This window comes from Rattus norvegicus, chromosome 7 (genome assembly GCF_036323735.1).
Source record: "Rattus norvegicus strain BN/NHsdMcwi chromosome 7, GRCr8, whole genome shotgun sequence".
Taxonomy (NCBI): Eukaryota; Metazoa; Chordata; class Mammalia; order Rodentia; family Muridae; genus Rattus; species Rattus norvegicus.
The window spans coordinates 10,526,980-10,546,900 of NC_086025.1; the positions used below are offsets into that span (position 1 = coordinate 10,526,980).

The 19,921-nt window shown below is 54.2% G+C and overlaps 2 protein-coding genes and 1 long non-coding RNA gene across 8 annotated transcripts in view; 1 reads left to right on the forward strand and 2 right to left on the reverse strand.

The window, feature by feature from the left end:
* Positions 1 to 10,180, reverse strand: Misp (mitotic spindle positioning). 4 transcript variants are annotated; one of them, XM_063264096.1, is made up of 6 exons: positions 10,090 to 10,177; positions 5,893 to 6,063; positions 3,353 to 5,099; positions 2,775 to 2,908; positions 1,428 to 1,466; positions 4 to 560 (listed from the first exon to the last, which is right to left on the reverse strand). In XM_063264096.1, the coding sequence occupies exons 3-6, from the start codon at positions 5,043 to 5,045 to the stop codon at positions 471 to 473; spliced, it is 1,956 nt and encodes a 651-aa protein (XP_063120166.1). In that variant the 5' UTR covers positions 5,046 to 5,099; positions 5,893 to 6,063; positions 10,090 to 10,177; the 3' UTR covers positions 4 to 470. The 4 variants fall into 4 exon arrangements, with proteins under 4 accessions (NP_001102754.1, XP_063120166.1, XP_063120165.1 ...); NM_001109284.1 differs by lacking the exon at positions 5,893 to 6,063 and having other exon boundaries at positions 1 to 560; positions 10,090 to 10,180; XM_063264095.1 differs by lacking the exons at positions 5,893 to 6,063; positions 10,090 to 10,177 and adding an exon at positions 8,498 to 8,634.
* On the forward strand, positions 1,336 to 11,752 carry LOC134479814 (uncharacterized). The gene is made up of 6 exons (XR_010053564.1): positions 1,336 to 1,796; positions 2,685 to 2,855; positions 3,310 to 3,503; positions 3,662 to 3,851; positions 4,536 to 4,766; positions 6,232 to 11,752. It is a non-coding gene; the product is annotated as an uncharacterized LOC134479814 (long non-coding RNA).
* Palm (paralemmin) overlaps positions 10,273 to 19,921 on the reverse strand; it is a 26,095-nt gene continuing 16,446 nt past the window's right edge. The window contains exons 6-9 of one of the 3 annotated variants that reach the window (NM_130829.2): positions 18,833 to 18,854; positions 15,764 to 15,820; positions 14,170 to 14,301; positions 10,273 to 12,159 (exon numbers count right to left, since the gene is read on the reverse strand). In NM_130829.2, the coding sequence (NP_570842.1) occupies positions 11,639 to 12,159; positions 14,170 to 14,301; positions 15,764 to 15,820; positions 18,833 to 18,854 (732 nt within the window). In that variant the 3' untranslated portion in view covers positions 10,273 to 11,638. The remainder of the gene's footprint in view (positions 12,160 to 14,169; positions 14,302 to 15,763; positions 15,821 to 18,832; positions 18,855 to 19,921) is intronic. The other 2 variants (XM_039078326.2, XM_039078327.2) reach the window with 2 other exon arrangements.

The window sequence follows — 19,921 nt, forward strand, 5'->3', positions numbered from 1 at the left end:
GGCTGCTGAGGACAGATTTATTTCACAAATAAACATGAAGGGGTACGTGTTGTGCCTGGGGTCGGCAAGACAGGACTGGCGGGTCCCTAAACAGAGCCTTCTTTCCGCATTGTGACAGATCCAAGGCTCTGCACTTTGCTCAGGGGCTGAGGGATGTAAGTGGGGGCTCTGGAGCCACACCTCCCAGGGCCTCCCATCCCACGGAGGGCAGCCTTGCTACCTCCCCAAACCCTGGAACATTTGGGGAAGTCTTCGCTACATAGAGGCCTGGCCGGATCATCTTCAGCCTCAGTTGAGAATCACCCCTAAGCAGGAAACACTCGCCCACCTCAGGAAAACCAAGCCAACTGCAGGCCACAAACATCGGCCTGGGCCTGTTTAAATAGGGACCTGACGGCGGAGACTTGGGCAGGCCTGGCAGCTTCCACAGGACTGGGTGGGACGGGGAATGGGCGTCCCTGCTTCTAGCCTCAGTTCTCATCCTCGCTGGCATAGATATGTGCTTCCCAGCGTTCCGCCAAGAGGTTCTTGTGTCGCTTTACCCTCGTGGCTCCCAGGACCTGCGTACAAGGAGTCATGGGGTCCCGGTGAAGAGATGCACCGCCCCCAGCCGGCTCTGCCTCACCAGTGTGCAGAGCTGAGGTCCATAGCAAGGAAACTGTGTCCAGCTTCAGCTCTGAAAGGGTTATAGCTATAGTCTCAGCACTCAGGAGGCTGAGGCAGGAAGACGTGAGTTAGAGGTCACCTTAGTTTACACAGTGAGTTCCATGTGGCCAGCCAGGAATAATAATAATAATAATAATAATAATAATAATAATAATAATAATAATATCATCATCATCATCTTACCGTGGCTTAATCTGTTTATGTTGAAATCTTTGTCTTCCAGTAAAAAAGCCTGCCTCACACAGACCTTTTTTTTTTTCCCCCCATTTATTATATATGAGTACACTGTAGCTGTCTTCAGATACACCAGAAGAGGGCATCGGATCTCTTTTTTTTTTTTTTTTTTTTTTTGGTTCTTTTTTTCCGGAGCTGGGGACCAAACCCAGGGCCTTGAGCTTCCTAGGTAAGCGCTCTACCACTGAGCTAAATCCCCAGCCCCAGCATCGCATCGGATCTCTTTACAGATGGTTGTGAGCCACCATGTGGTTGCTGGGAATTGAACTCATTACCTCTGGAAGAGCAGTCGGGTGCTTTTAACCACTGAGCCATCTCTCCAGCCCTCGCACAGACCTTTTAATCTGTGCCAGGGCAGGCATCATAAGCAGATGACAGCACAATCTACCCTAAGATGTCTCTACCAACAGAGAAGATAGCTAGTGCAGTCCTCCATCCCAGTGAAGGGCCTTCAGTGACCAATGCTATGGTTAGGGTATCGCCAAAAAGGGACAGACTCAAGTACTTTTCCTCTGGAGCACACTTACCTCCGAGTTGACACCGTCTGAGGGGTTGATACCTGCATACTGGATGAGAAGAATGAAAATCAGTGCTCATCCTTCCTGCCCAGCCCTAGTGCCCACCTGGAAGTTCTCCCATAGCTGAATTACCTCTTAGTGACAGACGGGATGAGACCCCCATCTAGTGGCACCTTCCCAGTGTCTCGTGGTCACTGAACTCAAGGCTATCAACCACACTGATCTGGCGCCCTCATTGGAGCCTCTGGCTGATAGTGCCCTCAGTGTGCCTCAGTGAGGATCACAGGCGTGTGCCAAGTGCGTCCTGTGACCGGCAGTGGCCCTGGCACGTAGATGACACGCCATCCACAGAACACTCATCGTTACCAGAGACAAAGGGTAAGAATGGAGCTGCTCTTTGCCTGCACTTGAATCTGGGCCATTCAGATTCACCATGGGGTCAGGTTGTGACCAGGAGGCTAGGCTAGGATGAGTGTTGTCCTCTGAGGTATCCCTGGACTCTCCCGACATGGTCCGGGTAAGTAACCTGAAATCAGGCTGGTTTGTGAGCTCAGGGCCCTGGGTAAGCGTGGTCCCAAAGAGGCTGGAAGTGTGACTTCTGTACAGTTCAGGGCTGGCTGTGGTACATCCCATGATGGGGGTCCCAGGGTGATGCCTTAGGAGGTAAGATGCTTGCCTTGTGAGGGTAGGGACCTGAGTTCAAACCCTGGGAATCAGCGGGAGAAAGAAAGCGACAGTGTGTGTCTGTAAGTCTATTGTTCTGTGGGGTGGAAGATGAGACAAGAGAGCACCCGCAAGTGGTGGGCCCTGCTGCAGACAGCAGTGAACAAAGAGACTCTGTCTCAAAGGAGGAAGCCGAGAACAAGGCTGGTGGTCATATGACTTCATACATGCATAGTGGCACATTCTCTGTCTATCTGTCTGCCTGTCTCTGTCTGTCTGTCTGCCTGTCTCTGTCTGTCTATCTCTCTCTGACACACACACACACCCCCTAAAAAAATATGATAGACCTGAGCTAGTGGTGCATGCCTTTAATCCCAGCACTCGGGAGGCAGAGGCACGTGGATATTGAATTTGAGGCCAACCTGGTCTACAGAGAGAGTAGAGAGTGCCAGGATAGCCAGGGTTACACAGAGAAATTCTCTCTCTCAAAAAAAATGATAATGACCAGTTGGAATCTGTTTCTTTCTTCATCAATCTTCCTCCTTTGACCCTGAGGGTGATCCCACAATAAGGACAATGTCCCCTGCTTGTGTGTCTTCTCAGACTAGGTAGCGGAGAGGAGAAGAGACCACCCCAGTCAGTGTAATGGCCTCCCCTGAACCTGTGGGCTACACCTCAGTCAACCGGACTCACCCACGACTCCTTTCTAGTCTTCTGCCCTGGCGGAGAACTGTCCTCTGGGGCCTCCACCTTCCACACCAGGCCGGAATGCAGGTGAATGGGCGTGAATAATGGTGATTCTGACACGGAATAGCTGCCGGTGATGCCTGTGGCAGGGGCAGAAGGAGGTGGCATTTGGGAGAGGGGACTTGAGGTCCCTGGACAAGGGTGCTTATGGAGACAGGTGAACAGACAGGCTGACAGGCAACTCGTGACAGATTGACTAAAACAGCCACCCAGGAAAGATTTTAGATAGACTATGGGCTAAAAAAATACCATGAGGTGAAGGAGAATTAGAAAGAGGAGCAATCAATCCTGAGGACAAAGGCTTGCAAACTTCTATGTCCAATAACGCAACATTCCGAACCATAGAGCAAAATCCTATGCACCTGGTAACAGAGCGTTCAAAAATTAAAGCAAAGCTGGTGTTCTTCCCCTCCAAAATCTACTTCCTGGGAGAAATGGGTGTGTTTGAACTCTGCCTTCCAACTCTCCTTCTCCAACCCAGGGGCCTTCAGGAAAGAACGGCCGCCCTTTGAATCCCTGCTCACCAGATGCCCGAGAGGAACTGCGGGAGTCTTGCTCATGGCTCTCTTCCTGGTCCAGCACTGGGGAGAATACCTCTGGGAAGAAGGCATTCCTCCGCTCTTCAGCTACCTCTCGCTCCCTCCGCAGGACGCTCTCCACCTCCCTCTCCAGCAGGTCAGATGACTGTGACTTTTGTAGTCTCAACACAGGGCCTCCGGCCACTTCCCAGCCCCAGGTTTGGGGGGTCTCAGCTTCCTGGGGGACATCTGGGACCTTGAATCGCAGTGGACGCAGGTGGAAATTCTCTAATTTCACAACACCCCCGTTGGCAGGCTTCCCAGGAGGCTTGGACCACTCTTGTTTTGAGCTCAGAGATCTTCTGGAGGATTCTGAAACATGCCTTGGAGACTCTGTGGTGTTCCGGAAGGCTGTGGCTTTGGTGTCCTCTGTGGAGTGGACACCACTTGGCTTGCTGTATACTCCGAAGGCTGAGAATTCTAATTTGGGGGTCCCAGGGCCCAGGTATGGCTGGTAGGCATCTGGTGGGATCCGGTTGACTTTCCTTGCCTCTGGAGCTGGGTCTGCAGCTCGGGCATCTGGGCTGAGGATGCAGTCGGAGCTCAGGCTTCTCTGGAACCCAGGCTGAGGGTCCTGGGAAGTCCAGTCAGGTGTGGACGCCCTGCCCACCTGCAGACCCTCTCGGCGATGATCTTCTTCTCGTTGCGTTTCTTGCACCATGTCCCTCTGCACGTAGAGGGATGGGCGGCCCCTGTCTCTTCGTGGGGGTGTCTCTGTCAGGCTCATCTTGTTGAGCAGGGGCCTGCTGGGGATCTGTATGAGCTCTTGATGCCCGGCAGCCCGCCCAAGCCCTCTCTGCTCCCGCAGTTCCGCCTCTCGCTCCTGGGCCAGTCTGATCTCTCTCTCGATGGGCGTCTCCTTGGGGGTCTCAGGGGACTCTGCTCGGGTCTGGTGGCCAGGGTCATCCGTTGTACGGATGGACCCGGCTGGGGAAGTGTGGAAATGGAAAGTCTTCTCCAAGGTCATTTCCTTCATTGGTGACGTGACTGAAGTGGTGTAGCCATTGGCTACATGGGGCCCAGTGGAGGCCTTGGGGGTCTGGTCGACGCCAGGTGGGGTACGTGCAAAGGTCTCCCTGGCTGTGGGGCTCCACGTGACCGGATTTGTGTTTGCCTTCTCTAAACTCAGGAACTGCTGCCGAGCAGCCAGGAAATCGATTTGCTCCGTGTCCACCAAGATCTCCTCTGTGAATGAAGACCGGGGATGGCTGGCGATCCTGGGGTCCCTATGGTCTGATGAAGCCTGGAGTGTGGCCACTGTGCCACCCTTCCTGACCGCCTGGCTCTGGATGACTGCCCAGCGCTCGGCCTCCAGGTCCCTCGGCTGCCTGCAGAAGGCATTGCTGCCGGCATCCACGCGGTAAGCTTTTGTCTCCTCGTCCTCATCTTCCCAGTACAGTGACCTCGGGGACTGCTGCCCCAGGAAGGCTCGTCTGGTGGAAGACACGCTTACTCTCTTCACATCTGGCTTGGTCTGGTCCTCAGCGGACCAGGTTTGCAGATCACCCTGGCTCCAACCAGCCTCAGGCCCTACGCCCACTAGCTCAACGGTGTAGCTGGTGTCTTCATCCAAGGCCAAGCCGGTGACACGTGCTGAGTGGGGCTTGCTGAAGATGGGGTATCTGGTCACTCGGTCCATCTCAAAGAGTTTGTGTGTGACCTTCTTTCTGTGGGTTGGAGACCTCCAGGCTCACTTAGGAAGGAGAAAGAGACCGTGTTAGGCTACCCGGGGACAGGGACAGTATCAGGGGGCTGCAGGAACCCCATGACAAGCGAAGCTTCTTTTAAAAAGATATTTATTTATTATATGTGAGTACACCGTAGCTGTCTTCAGACACACCAGAAGAGGGCATCAGATCTCATTACAGATGGTTGTGAGCCACCATGTGGTTGCTGGGATTTGAACTCACGACCTCTGGAAGAACGGTCAGTGGTTAGGAGCCATCTTTCCAGCCCACAAGCAAAGCTTCTTGACAGCACTCCCAAACCCAACACGGCATCTTTCAAAACCATTTAAGCTCCTGGATCGAACTGTCCCTGACTGCAGATCACACAACCAACTTGTGCTTTCTTATCTAATGTCTTCATTCTTTTCTCCTTCCTTTCTTTCTTTCCCTCCTTTCTTACTTTCCCTCCTTCCTTCTGAGACATGCTCTCACTCTGCAGCCCAGTCTATGTCAGAACTCGTACCAATCCTCCTGCCTCAGCCACCCCGCTGCTGGGATGATAGGCAAGTGCTACCCACCCTTGCAGACACAGCCACCACTTCTCTCCTGCAGGCTGAGCACCTGCTCTTGCTCCATCCTTACCCTCGCTTCCGAGGTCCCCCTTACACCGAGACTGCAGGCTCCCCACCATGGCCCTTCCCCCTCTCCAGGCACAGCCTTCCCCCCCCACCCCCGGAGCTGGGGACCGAACCCAAGGCCTTGCGTTTGCTAGGCAAGCGCTCTACCACTGAGCTAAATCCCCAACCCACAGCCTTTTACCTCACAGTAATTCCCAGGTCTTTGCACCTGAGCTCCACAGACAGCTGTTGGGCTCTGGTTCTTCACGATGGCAAGTGCTGAGGTTCAGAGATGCAGTAGCAAAGCTCGTTTCCCAGGTCTCACACCTTGGAGCTCTGCTTCAAACAGCACCTGGTCCCATCTCAACAGCACCTGCCTCGGCACCATAAAGCCAAGAATAACAGGGAGTGCCTTGGACCTTGTCCCTAGTCCTAGGTGGGGCTCAGCCGTACATGACACACTGACTAGTTATCTGGGGCTCAACCTTTCCTCCAGCTCCTTCCCAGGCACTCACATTTCCTTTCACTTTTGTTTCTTCAGTTTCCCAAATCTACAGGGCAGCCCTGGAGCCCCAGTCCATGCTCAAGGCCACAACCTGACTGCACAGTCCAGAGGGTCACCAATCTCAAGCGTATACTCCAGCCCCTCACTGGGGACTTCTAGGAAGGGGATCCGTTCTGGACCACACCCCCAGCCCCTCACTGGGGGATTCTAGGCAGTGGCTTCACCTCATCCCTGATCATGCCCTAGCTTCTCACTGTGGGATTCAAGGCAGGGCTCACCCATGACCACAACCCAACCCCTCACTGGGGTAATTCTAGATAGGGCTCCACCCCTGACTATGCCCCCAGCCTCTCACTGGGGGATTCTAGGAAGGGGATCCATTACTGACCACATCCCCAGCCCCTCACTGGGGGATTCTAGACAGGGATCCACCCCTGACCACGCCCCTAGCCTCTCATTGGGGGATTCTAGGCAGGAGCTCCACCTAAACCACGCCCCAGCCCCTCACTGGAGGATTCTAGGCAGGGGCTCCACCTAAACCACGCCCCAGCCCCTCACTGGGGGATTCTAGGCAGGAGCTCCACCTAAACCACGCCCCAGCCCCTCACTGGGGGATTCTAGGCGCGGCTCTACCCTTGAGCCCTGTTCCTGCCCACTCTTCCTTGTATTTTGAAGCAGAGTGTCTTAAGCGGCTGGGCTTTCCCAGCACTCTAGCGGTCCTGTGGCGGATACTCCCCCTTCCCCTTCCACAGCACTCTGAGAAGGGGAGAATTTCATTCTGTGTGGCTGGGTAGTCCTAATGCATACAGCAAGTACTTAGTCAAGGCTGGCTCAACGGACCCTGCTGCTCCTGGGTGCTCAGTCCGTGGCTTTCCAACTGCCTCCCATCCTCTAGTCCAGAGCTGTAGTGCACCCATGTTTGCAGGCTGACAGATATGTCGGGTAGTTTATGACCCTTGTCATCGGACAGTCAGACATGACCTCTGGAGAAAGGGTTTCACCCTTCTATAGGTGGAGTTCTCATTCTTCTCCCGTGATTCAGGTCAGAAGGTGGAGTTCTGGGGCAGGATTCAAGGCCACTGGGTCCTTCTCTGATATGGGTTTGGCTGGCAGGACAACCTTCCCAAGGACCTATAAAACTGAGTTTTTCTGGGTGTAGTGGCCCACTCCTTTAGCCCCAGTGGGATGCAGAGGCAGGAGGATCTCTGTGAGTTCTAGGCCAGCCAGGGCTACACAGGGAGGCCCTGTCTCCAAAAACCAAAAAACAACAATAATGAAAACAATAAAACCTAATTCAGCTTTAGGGGCCTGGTAATGCAGTAAACATTCAATAGTAAGCTTCACACTGCTGGAGATCTGATCACTGAGGTTTCAAATCCAGCAGGGGTCTCAGGGTCTCCTAAAGGGCCAGTGCTTAGAGTTAGGGGACAGTCTGAAGAAGCTCTGTTGGCTGCAAAGGATCCCCTTAAGGTTGTCTTCTCCCCACCGGGTCACTTGTTAGTCCTTGTCCATCAGTCCATCAATCACCTCTTTCAGGGCACATGAGAACTGGGAAGAGGGCACCAATTTTGTCTCTGCCCTGAAGAAACTTGGGCATAGGCAATTGAAGCTAGAAGTTCACAGAGCTGATGGGGTACTTTCCAAAGGCCATTCTTTCCCAATTACCACCAAGGCTCCAAGAAGCCTGCTCCACCCAGAGGCACCTGGAACTGTGACTCCCTATTGAAACTGGGTTTATGGTCCCTGTGGGTGCACTTGCTTCCTCTGGCCTCCTACCCACAGGGCAAAGGGCTCCTGGGTGGGGCCACCACCTAGTAAGGTGGTGCCCTTAGGAGACCTCTATCCTGTCCCTTCAGAACTTTTTGTTGCCTAGATAGTTGGCCTTGGGGAAACCTGTCAAGGTTTACCTCTGACCCTGGACTCTGGAGAAGCCTGAGCCTCAACCCAGGCCATGGCTCCTCTGGTTTCTTCAAAGCAGGCCCTGAATCCATGGGTCTTCACAGACCTCTGGCCACGAGGGTGTCCTTGGTTCCAGCCTCTTTCTCAGTGAACTATGATTTGGCGTTCCGGCATTTGGGGTACAAATGGAAACCTTATCCGTATCAGGCCCAGGGTCTCTTTTGGGTTAGCTGGTGGCAGAGCAGGTTCTGAAATCCAGGAGGACAACATGGGGCCCCAGCCAAGGCCAAGGCTGGTGAGGTACAGACTGGGATGGGGGTTCCCTGCCGCCCCCAGTTGGCGAGCCAGCCCTGCCAGTAGACACACCTCAAACAGACCCCTTCTCCTTCTGTGAGTGCCTCACCTTTCCCTGCTCCGGACTCCCAACTTCCAGGACTCCCAGCGTCCCCAGCCTCACATGCCAGCTTCAGGTGCCCAGGCCACCTCCCAGCCTCAGGCTCTGCAGGAAAGGCCCCTGGACTCCGCCCTGGCCACATGTTGCCAAGGGAACGGAGGCCCCACCCAGGAGCAGGTGCGCCCCTCCTCTCCGTCCCCACCCGGACATGGGAAACAAAGTCCAGAGGAGACAGAAAAACGATACTCCGGGCTGACGAGGGCGGGCACTGTGCCCGCTGCAGGCCTTGGTCTTACAGAGCCGGAACTGAGCCTGGGCTTCCCACCTTTCTCAAGTCCCGCTGAGGAGGGCCGTACCCCTGCGGAACGGGGAGACAGAATCCCAAGACTGCGCTGACTCGTGAAACCCCTTTGAATCTGTGTCTTCTTTCAATTAGTGCCCTCTTTGATCCAGGTAGACTGAAAAACAGATGTGCGTGATGATCCCAGCCGAGCAGATAGCACAGCAGGACCCGGAAACTCGGAGATCTGAAGTTCTGGCTCCTACTCTGACCCTGCTCAACCCTCTTACCCTTCCTCGTCCAGGAAATGGGGATTCTCCCTGTCACATGCACACCAGAGTTCACATGAAGTAATGATGCCTTCAGAAACACCCAGCGAAGCCAGAAGTACAGAGAAAGGGCCTGTCACCCCCAGCAATAGGGGGCCTGAGGCAGTGGGATTGCTATTTGAGGCCAGGTTTGGCTACAGAGTGAGACCTCTCTCAAAAACTCAAAAATAAACGTAGAAAATGTTCAGGAACACTGGCTGGACAGGTCCAGTGCCATGTGAGGTGAGGGCCAAGGCACCCACCAGCCCCCTCGGGGACCAAGTGGTTCTGGCAGCCCATGGCCTGAGGGACCAGAGCATATAGTGCTGGGGTTCCTGACCTCCCCCCTGGACTGGTTTGTGGGCCCCCTCTGAATCTCTGTCTTTCCCTCCAGTCAGTGGTCCCTCAGCCTGACTCCAGGGGCCTTTGACAGATGTGGTGACAGAGCCTGCCCATCGCCGACCACCGAGGAGACGCTCAAAGGCAGGGTGTGCCATAGCAGTTCTTCCCAGAGCCCCTTCGGGCCCTGTCATCCCTATTTGGTAAAGTGCAGGGCATATCCAGTCCCACAGTCAGTGGGATTTGAATGAGCACCTCTCTCCTTACATTGTAGACACTCCGCCTTTACCAACCACCTTTCACAGGGGAACTGAGTCCCGAAAGGACCTCCGATTGAGCCCACACACCTGACATCTCGGTACTCAGGAAACTGATGCAGGAGGATTACTGCGAGTTTGAGGTCTCAAGTCTGAAATACCCCATGTGTTGGGGACACTGTACTTCTAGACAGCCATTTTATACAGATAGGGAAACTGAGGCCAAAGGAGAAAATTTTCTCCAAAACCAAAGGGAGGGAAAAAGAGGGGAGTGTCCCCTACTCTGCAGAACCTAGCTCAGAACTTGTGGGGTATCTGTAAGGACCTCTCAATTCCCAACATCACAGCCCAAGGACATGGGTGTGGCAGATGTGGAGACTGAGGTCCTGGGGGTGTTTACCCACAGCTGTCCCTTACCTGTCCAGGTGCCAGCAGGGTCCTGGAGGAGATGCCCAGTGAGGAGCTCACCCTGAGGGCAGCAGTGGCCACGGGGAAGAGAAGCCTTCTCCTGCGTCCTGCAGGGCCTGGCCTTTTATGGCTCCACCAGGAGGCCGCACCCCTTCCCGCCCAGATGAAACCCAAGAACTTCAGCAACCTGGCTCTGCACACTTTTTTTTTTTTTTTTAATCTGTTTCTCTGGGAAAGTCAAGAACATGGGGGTGAAGGGTGGGGCCTCGTCACACGTCAAAAGCAGAAGGGGGCAGCAAGGGCACTTCAGCCGAGGCTCAGGGCTTGAGGAACTCAGGCAGAATCAGAGGAGGAGGAAAAGGAGGGGCACCATGACCGTGGCCATGGGTCACCCCTCAGTGAAGAGCGCCTCTCCTCCAGGCCACGGGAAGGACGGGACACAGACCCCGTCGTGGCCTCTGCTTGTGGCCCTACTGCAGCTGCGGGTAGTGACGGGACTCTGCAGGGGGTCCTGTGCCCTGCTGCACACCAGGCTGGAGTCCCAAGAAAGGGACCTGGACCGGGCGTGGTCCTTTGAAGCTGAGTCAGCGCCTGTGTGCAAGGTTGTGCCTCTGGGGACCAAAGTGGCTACTGCTGCCTGTCTGCCCGAAGGTTGGTGACCTCCTGCCAGGCTCCCGTCTGGCCAGGTGGCAGGTGGGGGGTTCCCTTACTCCCACCCAAGGTGTGTGTGTGGAGCAACCTAATCCTGCCTGGAAACGCTAGGCTTTGCAGTGCTGGCAGACATACCCACTGACTTCTGGGGTATGGGGGTATGTGGGAAACCCAGGACCCTGGTCCAAGCCAACTAGAGAAGAGGGCAGAGGTGACCCCGAAGGTCCCAAAATTAGCACCAGGAAGAAGGGCCCAGTGTGTGCATGGAGGGGAGGGGACACTTAGGACAGGGAGTGGCTTGGCTGACCAACAATGACTCCATCTTGTGGGTGACTGTTCCATCCCCAGTGAAGGGCTTCTCCTGTTTTGAGCTCCGCTACCTACTGGAGGGGATCCACAGGTGCCCGTCCTCCACGTTAGGACGTCAAGACTTTGAGTCCCCAAAGAAGTGTGGCCTCATCTCACTTGCCCACATTTGGCTGCTGGCGCCTTGGCCAGGGAGAGCCTTTCTGGTCCCCTCGGAGACTCCCCAAAAGTAACAATAAGGCACAGACAGGCTGGCCTGGGGCGGCAAGGGGACACCAGGCTGGGACCATGGTGGGCATAAGCCACCTGTGTAAACCTGCTGTGACCTGGACTGGGGGGATCCCCATTCTTAGAGGGGCTGATAAGGGTCAGCCTGTCTCTCACCAAGGGATGACACACGGCTCAGAGGTACGGGGTGAGTGTGGAGTGTGGTGACGGGCACAGCACCCCCCACCCGCGACTCGAGGTGCATAGGGACCACACACGTGTCTGGGGCCTGTGAGGCGGAGGGTGAAGGTGGGCAGGCGCCGGGGAGGGCCGGGCTGCTGGGTTTGAGTGTGGAGCATAGGACAGGGACCGGGGACTGGGGTGCCCCGACGGCTCACATGACAGAACAGCATCTACAGCGAGGCTTCTTCATGTCAAGATCTTGGGTGTCGCTGGGTGTGGTCGTGGGCCCCGTCTGGTTCTCCTCCTTGGTGGCTGGGAGCTCAGCCGCGCTGCCATTGAGTGGTGCAGGCTCCCTGGGGGTGACCGAGTCTTCAATCACCACCAGTTCAGCCTTGATGGTGTCCTGCAGGCCGAGTACCTTCTTGGTCTCTGCTTCATCTTCCACATTCTGATAACCCATGAAGACCATGGTGACCGGGGGCTCCTGACCGGGCTGGATGCCTGGCGGGCCTGACGTGGCCTCTCCTGGCTGAGCCTCGACTCCTGTGATCTCCCTTCTGGATGGTGTGGTCCTGGTGACATCCTCTGCGAGTCCCCGAGGCTCTGCTGGCCCAGTTGTGGACCCGGCCTCACTCAGTGTGACCTCATCGGCCTTGTGAATGAGTTCATCCACCTCGGAGGAACTTAGAGGCTGGATTCCGTTCTCAGAGAGGCCGTCCACGGCATGGACCACTGCGTGGGGACACAGAGATAGAGTTAGCCGGGAGGCTGAGGCAGACACTCACCACGACAGCCAGCTCCTGTGGTCCACACCTGTCATTACAGTGCTCAAGGAGACCGAGGTAGGGGGATTGGCCAGCTTCCTGGGCGCTGGGACAACAGACATGCACCACCAGGCCTGGCTGTCGTTTTCTGAGTTATGGTGAACTAAATAAAGACAATGTCTCCTCACCGAGGGGAACTGCGGTCTGCAGCCCAGAACACACTCGCACCTCAGCATTGCAAACTCTTCTGGGATCCTAGACTACAGGGGGATAGACAGGGTGGTCCCAGGGATCCAGTGAGGGAGGGGTCAGGGCTACCACCCCCAGAGGTTAGCTTCCCACCCCCTGGAAGAGAGTCCCTGTGCCTGGCCTCTTGGTGACACTGGAGCATGGGGTCAAATCTCTCCCACGGGCCTGGGCCCCTAAGATGAGAATCCAAGCCATCAGTCTCCACGGAAACAGATCTCCGCTGTTCCTAAGCAACCTGGGTCCAGTCTAGCTGGTTGTGGGTCCCCAGAGAGACTGTGCAGAGGTGGGCGGAGTGGCTCAGTGCAGTGGATACTAGCCTCACTGTCCTTCATGAACAATCACATCGTCCACGGGGCCAGCAAGTCCCACTCCAGTTACACCAGCGACATGGTGTGTGTCCACACAGCAGCATGCCCAGGACCAAGCATACACAGCACAGTCCTTCTACACGCTCCGACACACCGTAGCACGGAGGGACCTTAAGGACACTGCACTCGCTCAGTGAGAAACCCAGACACAAAGGGCCACATAGCAGGGGTCTCCGTGATAGGAGTTGTCAGAAACCAGTGCAATCCTGAGATGGCTCGGGTGGATTCGTGGGTATAATAGGCAGGCGACAGCTGGCTGGGGTGAGGGCTTCCTTTGGGGTGGTGGAATGTTCTGAAAGTATTATAAAATTATTGTACACCAGAGACCAAACCTCATAAACCACAAACTGTAAAAAGGGGAATTATGTGGTATGTATTTATTTCTTTCAAAAAAGGATGGGGTGGGGACCAGTTTGACTTTAAGGTTCCTGCTAAAAAATGTCCCAGATTAGATGTATCTAGTTTCCTCAACATCACTTCCCCACAGATCAGTCCAGTAAACACCTATAAAACCAGTCAGGAAGGCCAGAAATCCTGATTTACAATCCCACAGGGATCGGTCAGGGGTGGAGCTCCACCTAGAATTTCCCCCAGTGAGGGGCTGGGGGCGTGGTCAGGGTGGAGCCCCATCTAGAACTCCCCCAGCGAGGGGGGCTAGGGGCGTGGTCAGGGGGTGGAGCTCCACCTAGAATTTCCCCCAGTGAGGGATTGGGGTGTGGCTTAGTTTTTAGCCTTTGCCTAGCATTCTGGAGGCTCTGATTTCAGTCTCTAGCATCACAGACACATAAAATTAGATCTCTTCTATACCACCAACATCCCTTCACCCAGGCCACCCATTGCTTTCAGGCCACAGTCCCTCTTCTCCTGTAGCTCGATCGCCCCCACCCCACCCTTAATTTATTTATTATGTATTCAGCATTCTGCTTGCATGTATGCCTGCAGGCCAAAAGAGGACACCAGATCGCACCATAGACGATTATGACCACCATGTGGTTGCTGGGAATTGAACTCAGGACCTTTGGAAGAGCAGCCAGTGCTCTAAACCTCTGAACCATCTCTCCAGCCCCCACAGCCTTTCTTTTGGTTTCCACCTTCTGTGCGCCTCAGGGCCTTTGCACAAGGTGTGGCTCCTGTAAGGTGCTGTTTCCTTCTCTTGACCATGCTATTGCGGGCCTCTGAGAACTCCCTCCTCTCTGAGTGGCAGGTAAGAGCTTTGCAATGCCCGAACCTGCCTCTAGACTTCACCTCAGTGCTCAGCACACAGCCCAGGTTCTGAGTGACTGACCAGGCCAGGTGAAAGGGCTGGGCGGGGCAACCTTGGCTCTGCTGGGTGCCCTTGCAGCAGGCAGGGCTTCTCATACCTTTTGTTTCGTCCTCGTAGACTTTCACGCCCTGAGGGAGTGGGTCCCGGGGGAGCAATGTGGTGCTGGACAGCACCCTGGTCTCCCCGGTCACCTTGTCCTTCTCCACCGTGATCTCCACCGAATACATGGCTGGCACGAGAGGCACGGGGTTACCCCACGACTCATCTGCCCTCAGGTGCCCCCCACCGGGCTATGGCCAAGCCAGGGAGGAAAGGTAGCGGCAGAGCCAAGCGGTGATGGCAGTCACACTGGGGATGCTGAGCACGCCCCCCAGATGCAGCCCTCCCCACGCCACCTCCTTCCATAGCTCCGGATGACAAAGGTTCAAGTATGCATTCTGCTCAGAACTCGGAGGCCATGCTAATGTCCCACCCCAGGACCCCATGAACCTCCATCTATGTCCATTGTGTCCTGCTGAGCCACCAGACTTCAGCCACCTGCTCTGAAACTCACAGAGATCCACCCGTCTTTGCCTCCTGCGTGCTGGAATTAAGGGTGTGGTCACCATGCCCCGTGAGATGAATTTTAACAGCAGTTGCCTGGGCGCTGACCATGTTCCCACCCGGAAACCTCTTCACGGTGCTCTGAAAGATGCCAAACCCTAGCGACCACATCAGCCCTCACACTGAACTGAACTGAGTTCCCAGGACTCCATCTCGGCCAGTTGTTCACCCCCCCCCCCGGCTGGGCCCTCTCATGGTCACTCTGGAAACATCTAGAACTTTCCTGCTGACCTACACTGACGCCCACCGCCCAGGCTAGGACCCAGCATGGTTCCCCCGCCCAGTGATCTCTTCAGTCCTGGTCTGTTCTCTGTGCGTCCACGAGGGGGCACTCGTAAGGCGCCAGGGACCTGAGAACTACTCACTCCTTCCCACCGCCCTTTCTCCTCCCAGAATACCAACTCCTCCTCCTTCATGTCTGGCTCCATAAGCATTTGTTGAATGAATAACTGATTGTAGGTTAATCATTGTTCTCTGTACCTACAAACCTACTTACAAGGCTGCCCGCTCGGCTGGGCAGGATGTGCGTGCTCACTACAAAGTCAACTGAAGAGATATGGGGGACGGCAGCCGCACCTACTGTTACTACAACAGAGGCTCTCACTGCACCTCTCTGAATTATGGAACATCCCTAGAACTCCTGAACTTGAACGCTGCAAGGAACTGTAGGCCTCCACCTCACTCTAGGAGGCTCTAATAGACTGCTCATTAATCCCTTGTTTTTCTGGGTTTCGGGTACAGAACATGTCAGGTCCTCCTACGTGAGGTCAGCGTGATGCCGGGACCCCTGGAGCAGGCAGGATGTGATGCAAGCGTATTCAGGCATGTGGGAGCATGTTCAGCCTGTGTACTACCCCCAGGGCCCCAGGCTGAGGTGAGGAATGAAAGCCGCCGCGGGGCACTGCGTTAGATCCCCCAAGCTGGGCCCATCTTCTCAGAGAAGCCTGAGCCAGTCACAGCAAAGCAGATGGGTTCTGAGGTCACCAGACACCCTGCTGAGGGCAGGTCCGGGTGAACTCCACCCAGCAGGACCCACACAGAGGCTCAGACGGTAGCTAGACACAGGGTAGGGAGTGGGGCTGACCCACCTGCCTTCATCATCGTGGATCCCCCGGGACTCCGCACCGGTGTGGACTTTCGATTCTCTGCACGGGGCACAGGGTGGAGAAAGAGACGGAGTGAGAGACAAGACTGCAGGATCCTCCCAAAACACCCCTTCAAGAGCCTGAGTCCAGACCCCAGTATACCTGGACCGCAGGCACGGCCAGACCTGCATATGGCCTAAACGAGCAGCCCCTCCTCCCCCAGAACATGTACTGGACCCCAAAACTCCAACACCTGAACCTTTGCTCTCAACCCCCAACACTTCCTCCTACATCCCTGAGCCTCAATGCATTCAACTGCACCCTCAGACCCCCAGCGCAACCTCCAAACACCGAATTCTCCAGGCCTACACACACCCCAGAGCTAGCCCAGCTCAGCCCCAGACTCCTCATTATTCATCCCAAAATGACTTTCCCAGAGGCCCTGAGAGGCCTGCGTGGATTTTCTTTTAATTATTAATTTTTAATTCTACAGCGAGACTACGGGACACTCCCTATGAATAATTAACAACAAATCAGGTCAGAGAGTCCTAGAGCTGTACTGATAGCCATGCAGCTGCACTGGGCAGAAACACGCTCAAAAGTGGTCTCAGGAAACAGACGAGCATGGTGGGCACACCTTTGATCCCAGCACTCAGGAGGCAGAGGTAGGTATCTTTGAGTTCAAGGCCAGCCTGGTCTATGGAGGGACTTCCAGACAGCTAGGGCTATGTAAAGACCTTGCCTCGAAAATACATACACAGACAGACAGACAGACAGACAGACAGACGGATGGACGGACGGACAGGCAGGCAGGCAGGCAGGCAGGCAGGCAGGCAGACCGGGTTGGGCTGAGGCTCAGTGGGCCAAGAGCTTACTTGGCATGCAGGAATACCTGGTTGCACCACACAGACCAGCATACTGGCACTGTCAGCTCCAGTAATTGGGAAGTACGATCAGGACTTCAGGGCTATCCTCAGTCACAGTGAGTTTGAGGCTAGCCTGGGTTATATGAAACTTTAGCTTTCTTTGTTTTTTTTTTTTTTTTTCCCCCGGAGCTGGGGACCGAACCCAGGGCCTTGCGCTTCCTAGGTAAGCGCTCTACCACTGAGCTAAATCCCCAGCCCCTGTTTTTGTTTTTCAAGACAGGGTTTCTCTGCATAGCCCTGGCTGTCCTGGAAATTTCTCTGTAGATCAGGCTAGACTTGGACTCTCTGCCTCCGAAGTCCTGGGTTAAAGGTGAGACCGTGATTTTAAGAACTGTATTTGGGGTTGGGGATTTAGCTCAGTGGTAGAGCGCTTGCCTAGGACGCAAGGCCCTGGGTTCAGTCCCCAGCTCCGGAAAAAAGAACCAAAAAAAAAAAAAACTGTATTTACAGGGCTCGTGGTTAGGAACACTGGTTGCTAAGAAGCTGGGTTTGGTTTCTAGTACCCGCGTGGAGGTTCACCACCTCCTCGGGCACCAGCACGAATGGCGTATACGCACACGAAGGCAGAACACTCATACACATGAAGATAATGAAAGTAAACGCAAGGAAGATTGTTTTAAAAGTGTGTTTATGGGGTTGGGGATTTAGCTCAGTGGTAGAGCGCTTGCCTAGCATGCACAAGGCCCTGGGTTCGGTCCCCAGCTCCGGAAAAAAAATTTTTTTTAAAGTGTATTTATACATCACACACACACACACACACACACACACACACCCCCTTTCTTTAAAGACAGGGCTTTTCTATGTAGCCCTGGCTGCCCTGGATCTCTACCTGTAGACCAGGCTGGCCTTGAACTCAGAGATCCACTGCCTCTGCCTCCAAGTGCCTGGGTTAGGTGTGTGTCGCTCCCGCCTGGCAACCTATGTTTTTTAATGTGTGTGTGGTGTATGTACTTATTCACAAGGGCATATATACAAGTGTACATGTGCATACAGAAGCCCAAAGTTGACACCATGTCTTTCGTGACTGCTTTCCACCTTGCGGGGTATTTCTGAGGAGTATTATATGTGTATATGTGTATGTGTGTATACGTGTAGATGAGTATGTATGTATATGTGTAGGTGTGTATATGTGTATGTGTGTATATGTGTAGCTGTGTATGTGTGTAGCTGTGTATGTGTGTAGCTGTGTATGTGTGTATATGTGTAGGTGTGTATGTGTGTATATGTGTAGGTGTGTATGTGTGTATATGTGTAGGTGTGTATGTGTGTATGTGTGTAGGTGTGTATGTGTGTATGTGTGTATGTGTGTACATGTGTATGTGTGTATATGTGTAGGTGTGTATGTGTGTACATGTGTATGTGTGTATATGTGTAGGTGTGTATGTGTGTGTATGTATATGCAAATGCTCATGGAATCAGATCCCCTGGAGCTGGAGTAACAGGCGCTTGCGAGCTGCCCGCCATGGGTGCTGGAAACTGAACTCAGGTCTCTGGAGGAGCAGCGTGCTGCATGCTTGACCACTGAGCTACCTCCTAACCCTGCGTGTTTCTCACCAAGCCTGAAGCCCACTGACTAGGCTGAGCCAGCCTGCCAAAGAGACCAGGTTCCTCTCCCCGTGGCCTCCCAAGCACTGGGATGATCGGGGTGACATTTTACAGATGTTAGGTCAGAGGCCAGTCAGCTGGGGACTATGACGCAGAGTGGATGTGGATGGGCCGCACAGAATACTCCTCTGCGGTAACCAGATCCATACATAAAGTGTGCTGAGAGGTTGGGGATTTAGCTCAGTGGTAGAGCGCTTGCCTAGGAAACGCAAGGCCCTGGGTTCGGTCCCCAGCCCCGAAAAAAAGAACCAAGAAGAAGAAAAAAAAAAATAGGGCTGGAGAGATGGCTCAGCGGTTAAGAGCACTTCCAGAGGTCCTGAGTTCAATTCCCAGCAACCACATGGTGGCTCACAACCATCTGTAAAGAGATCCGATGCCCTCTTCTGGTGTTCTGAAGACAGCTATAGTGTACTCATATATAATAAATAAATAAATCTTTAAAAAAAAAAAAAGTGTGCTGAGATCTCTTCACCCTCACCCGCCATCCCACTGCTCGCCACCAGAGGGCACCAGAGGCCGCACGTCCCGGCTGGAAGCTTACCTTTTGGGGTGCCCAGTGGAGTCTGCAAGAAAGAGGGGAAGGAAGGATTAGAACCGTCCGCCCAGCGTCCTCCACCGCCCTAAGCTCCATTCTAGAGAATGAGGTAGTAGGACTGACGGCCTTGGAGGGACAGGCTTAGCTCCTAATGGGTTTCCAGCAAAAGATGTCAATTTGTGCTTGAAGAATTCCTGTTCAACTTTCAAAACTCACACCTTCTGAGAGGTCTGCCTACTGTCCTCATGACCCCAGATGCTTTGGAGAAGGGACGGCCTCCCAGTGCAGGATTCCCTGAGAAGAGGTCTGGTCCTCTTCCCAGCCGTGGAGCCACCACTCAGACTCACTCAAGGCCTGGGCTAGCTCTCCCTAACAGTAGCCAAGCACTGTCCCAGGATGCACAGTGCCTTGAGTTCATCCTGGCCCAGCCCCTCACCATCTCCTGTCAGCCCTGTGGCCTGGAGTCAGACCCTTAGCCTTTCTGGTCTTGGGTCTGGTCCTTTCTCCACCAGATGGAGGTGTTTGAAAATTACTTATGGGTAGGTGTGGTATCTTAAACCTTTAATTCCAAACTCAGGAGGCAGAGGCAGTAGGATCTCTGTGAGTTTGAGGCTAGCCTGGTCTAAATAGTGAGATGCTGTCTCAAAAAACAAAAGTAAACACAAACCACATTGTTTCCTTGTGATTGGAGTAGTGGTGTCCTGGTGACAGGTGGGGAAATTATTCCAGTTCCCAGTGCACCTACACTGGGCAGGTCACAATCACCTGTAACTCTAGTTCCAGGGGAATCTGACGCCCCCTTCTGGCCTCAGTGGTCACTGCACTCATGTTCACACATACAGACACACACATATAAAATAAATCTTTTGGGCTGGAGAGATGGCTCAGCGGTTAAGAGTACTGACTGCGGGGTTGGGGATTTAGCTCAGTGGTAGAGCGCTTGCCTAGCAAGTGCAAGGCCCTGGGTTCGGTCCCCAGCTCCGAAAAAAAGAAAAAAGAAAAAAAGAAGAAAAAGAGAAAAAAAAAAAAAAAGCACTGCTCTTCCAGAGGTCCTGAGTTCAATTCCCAGCAACCACATGGTGGCTCACAACCATC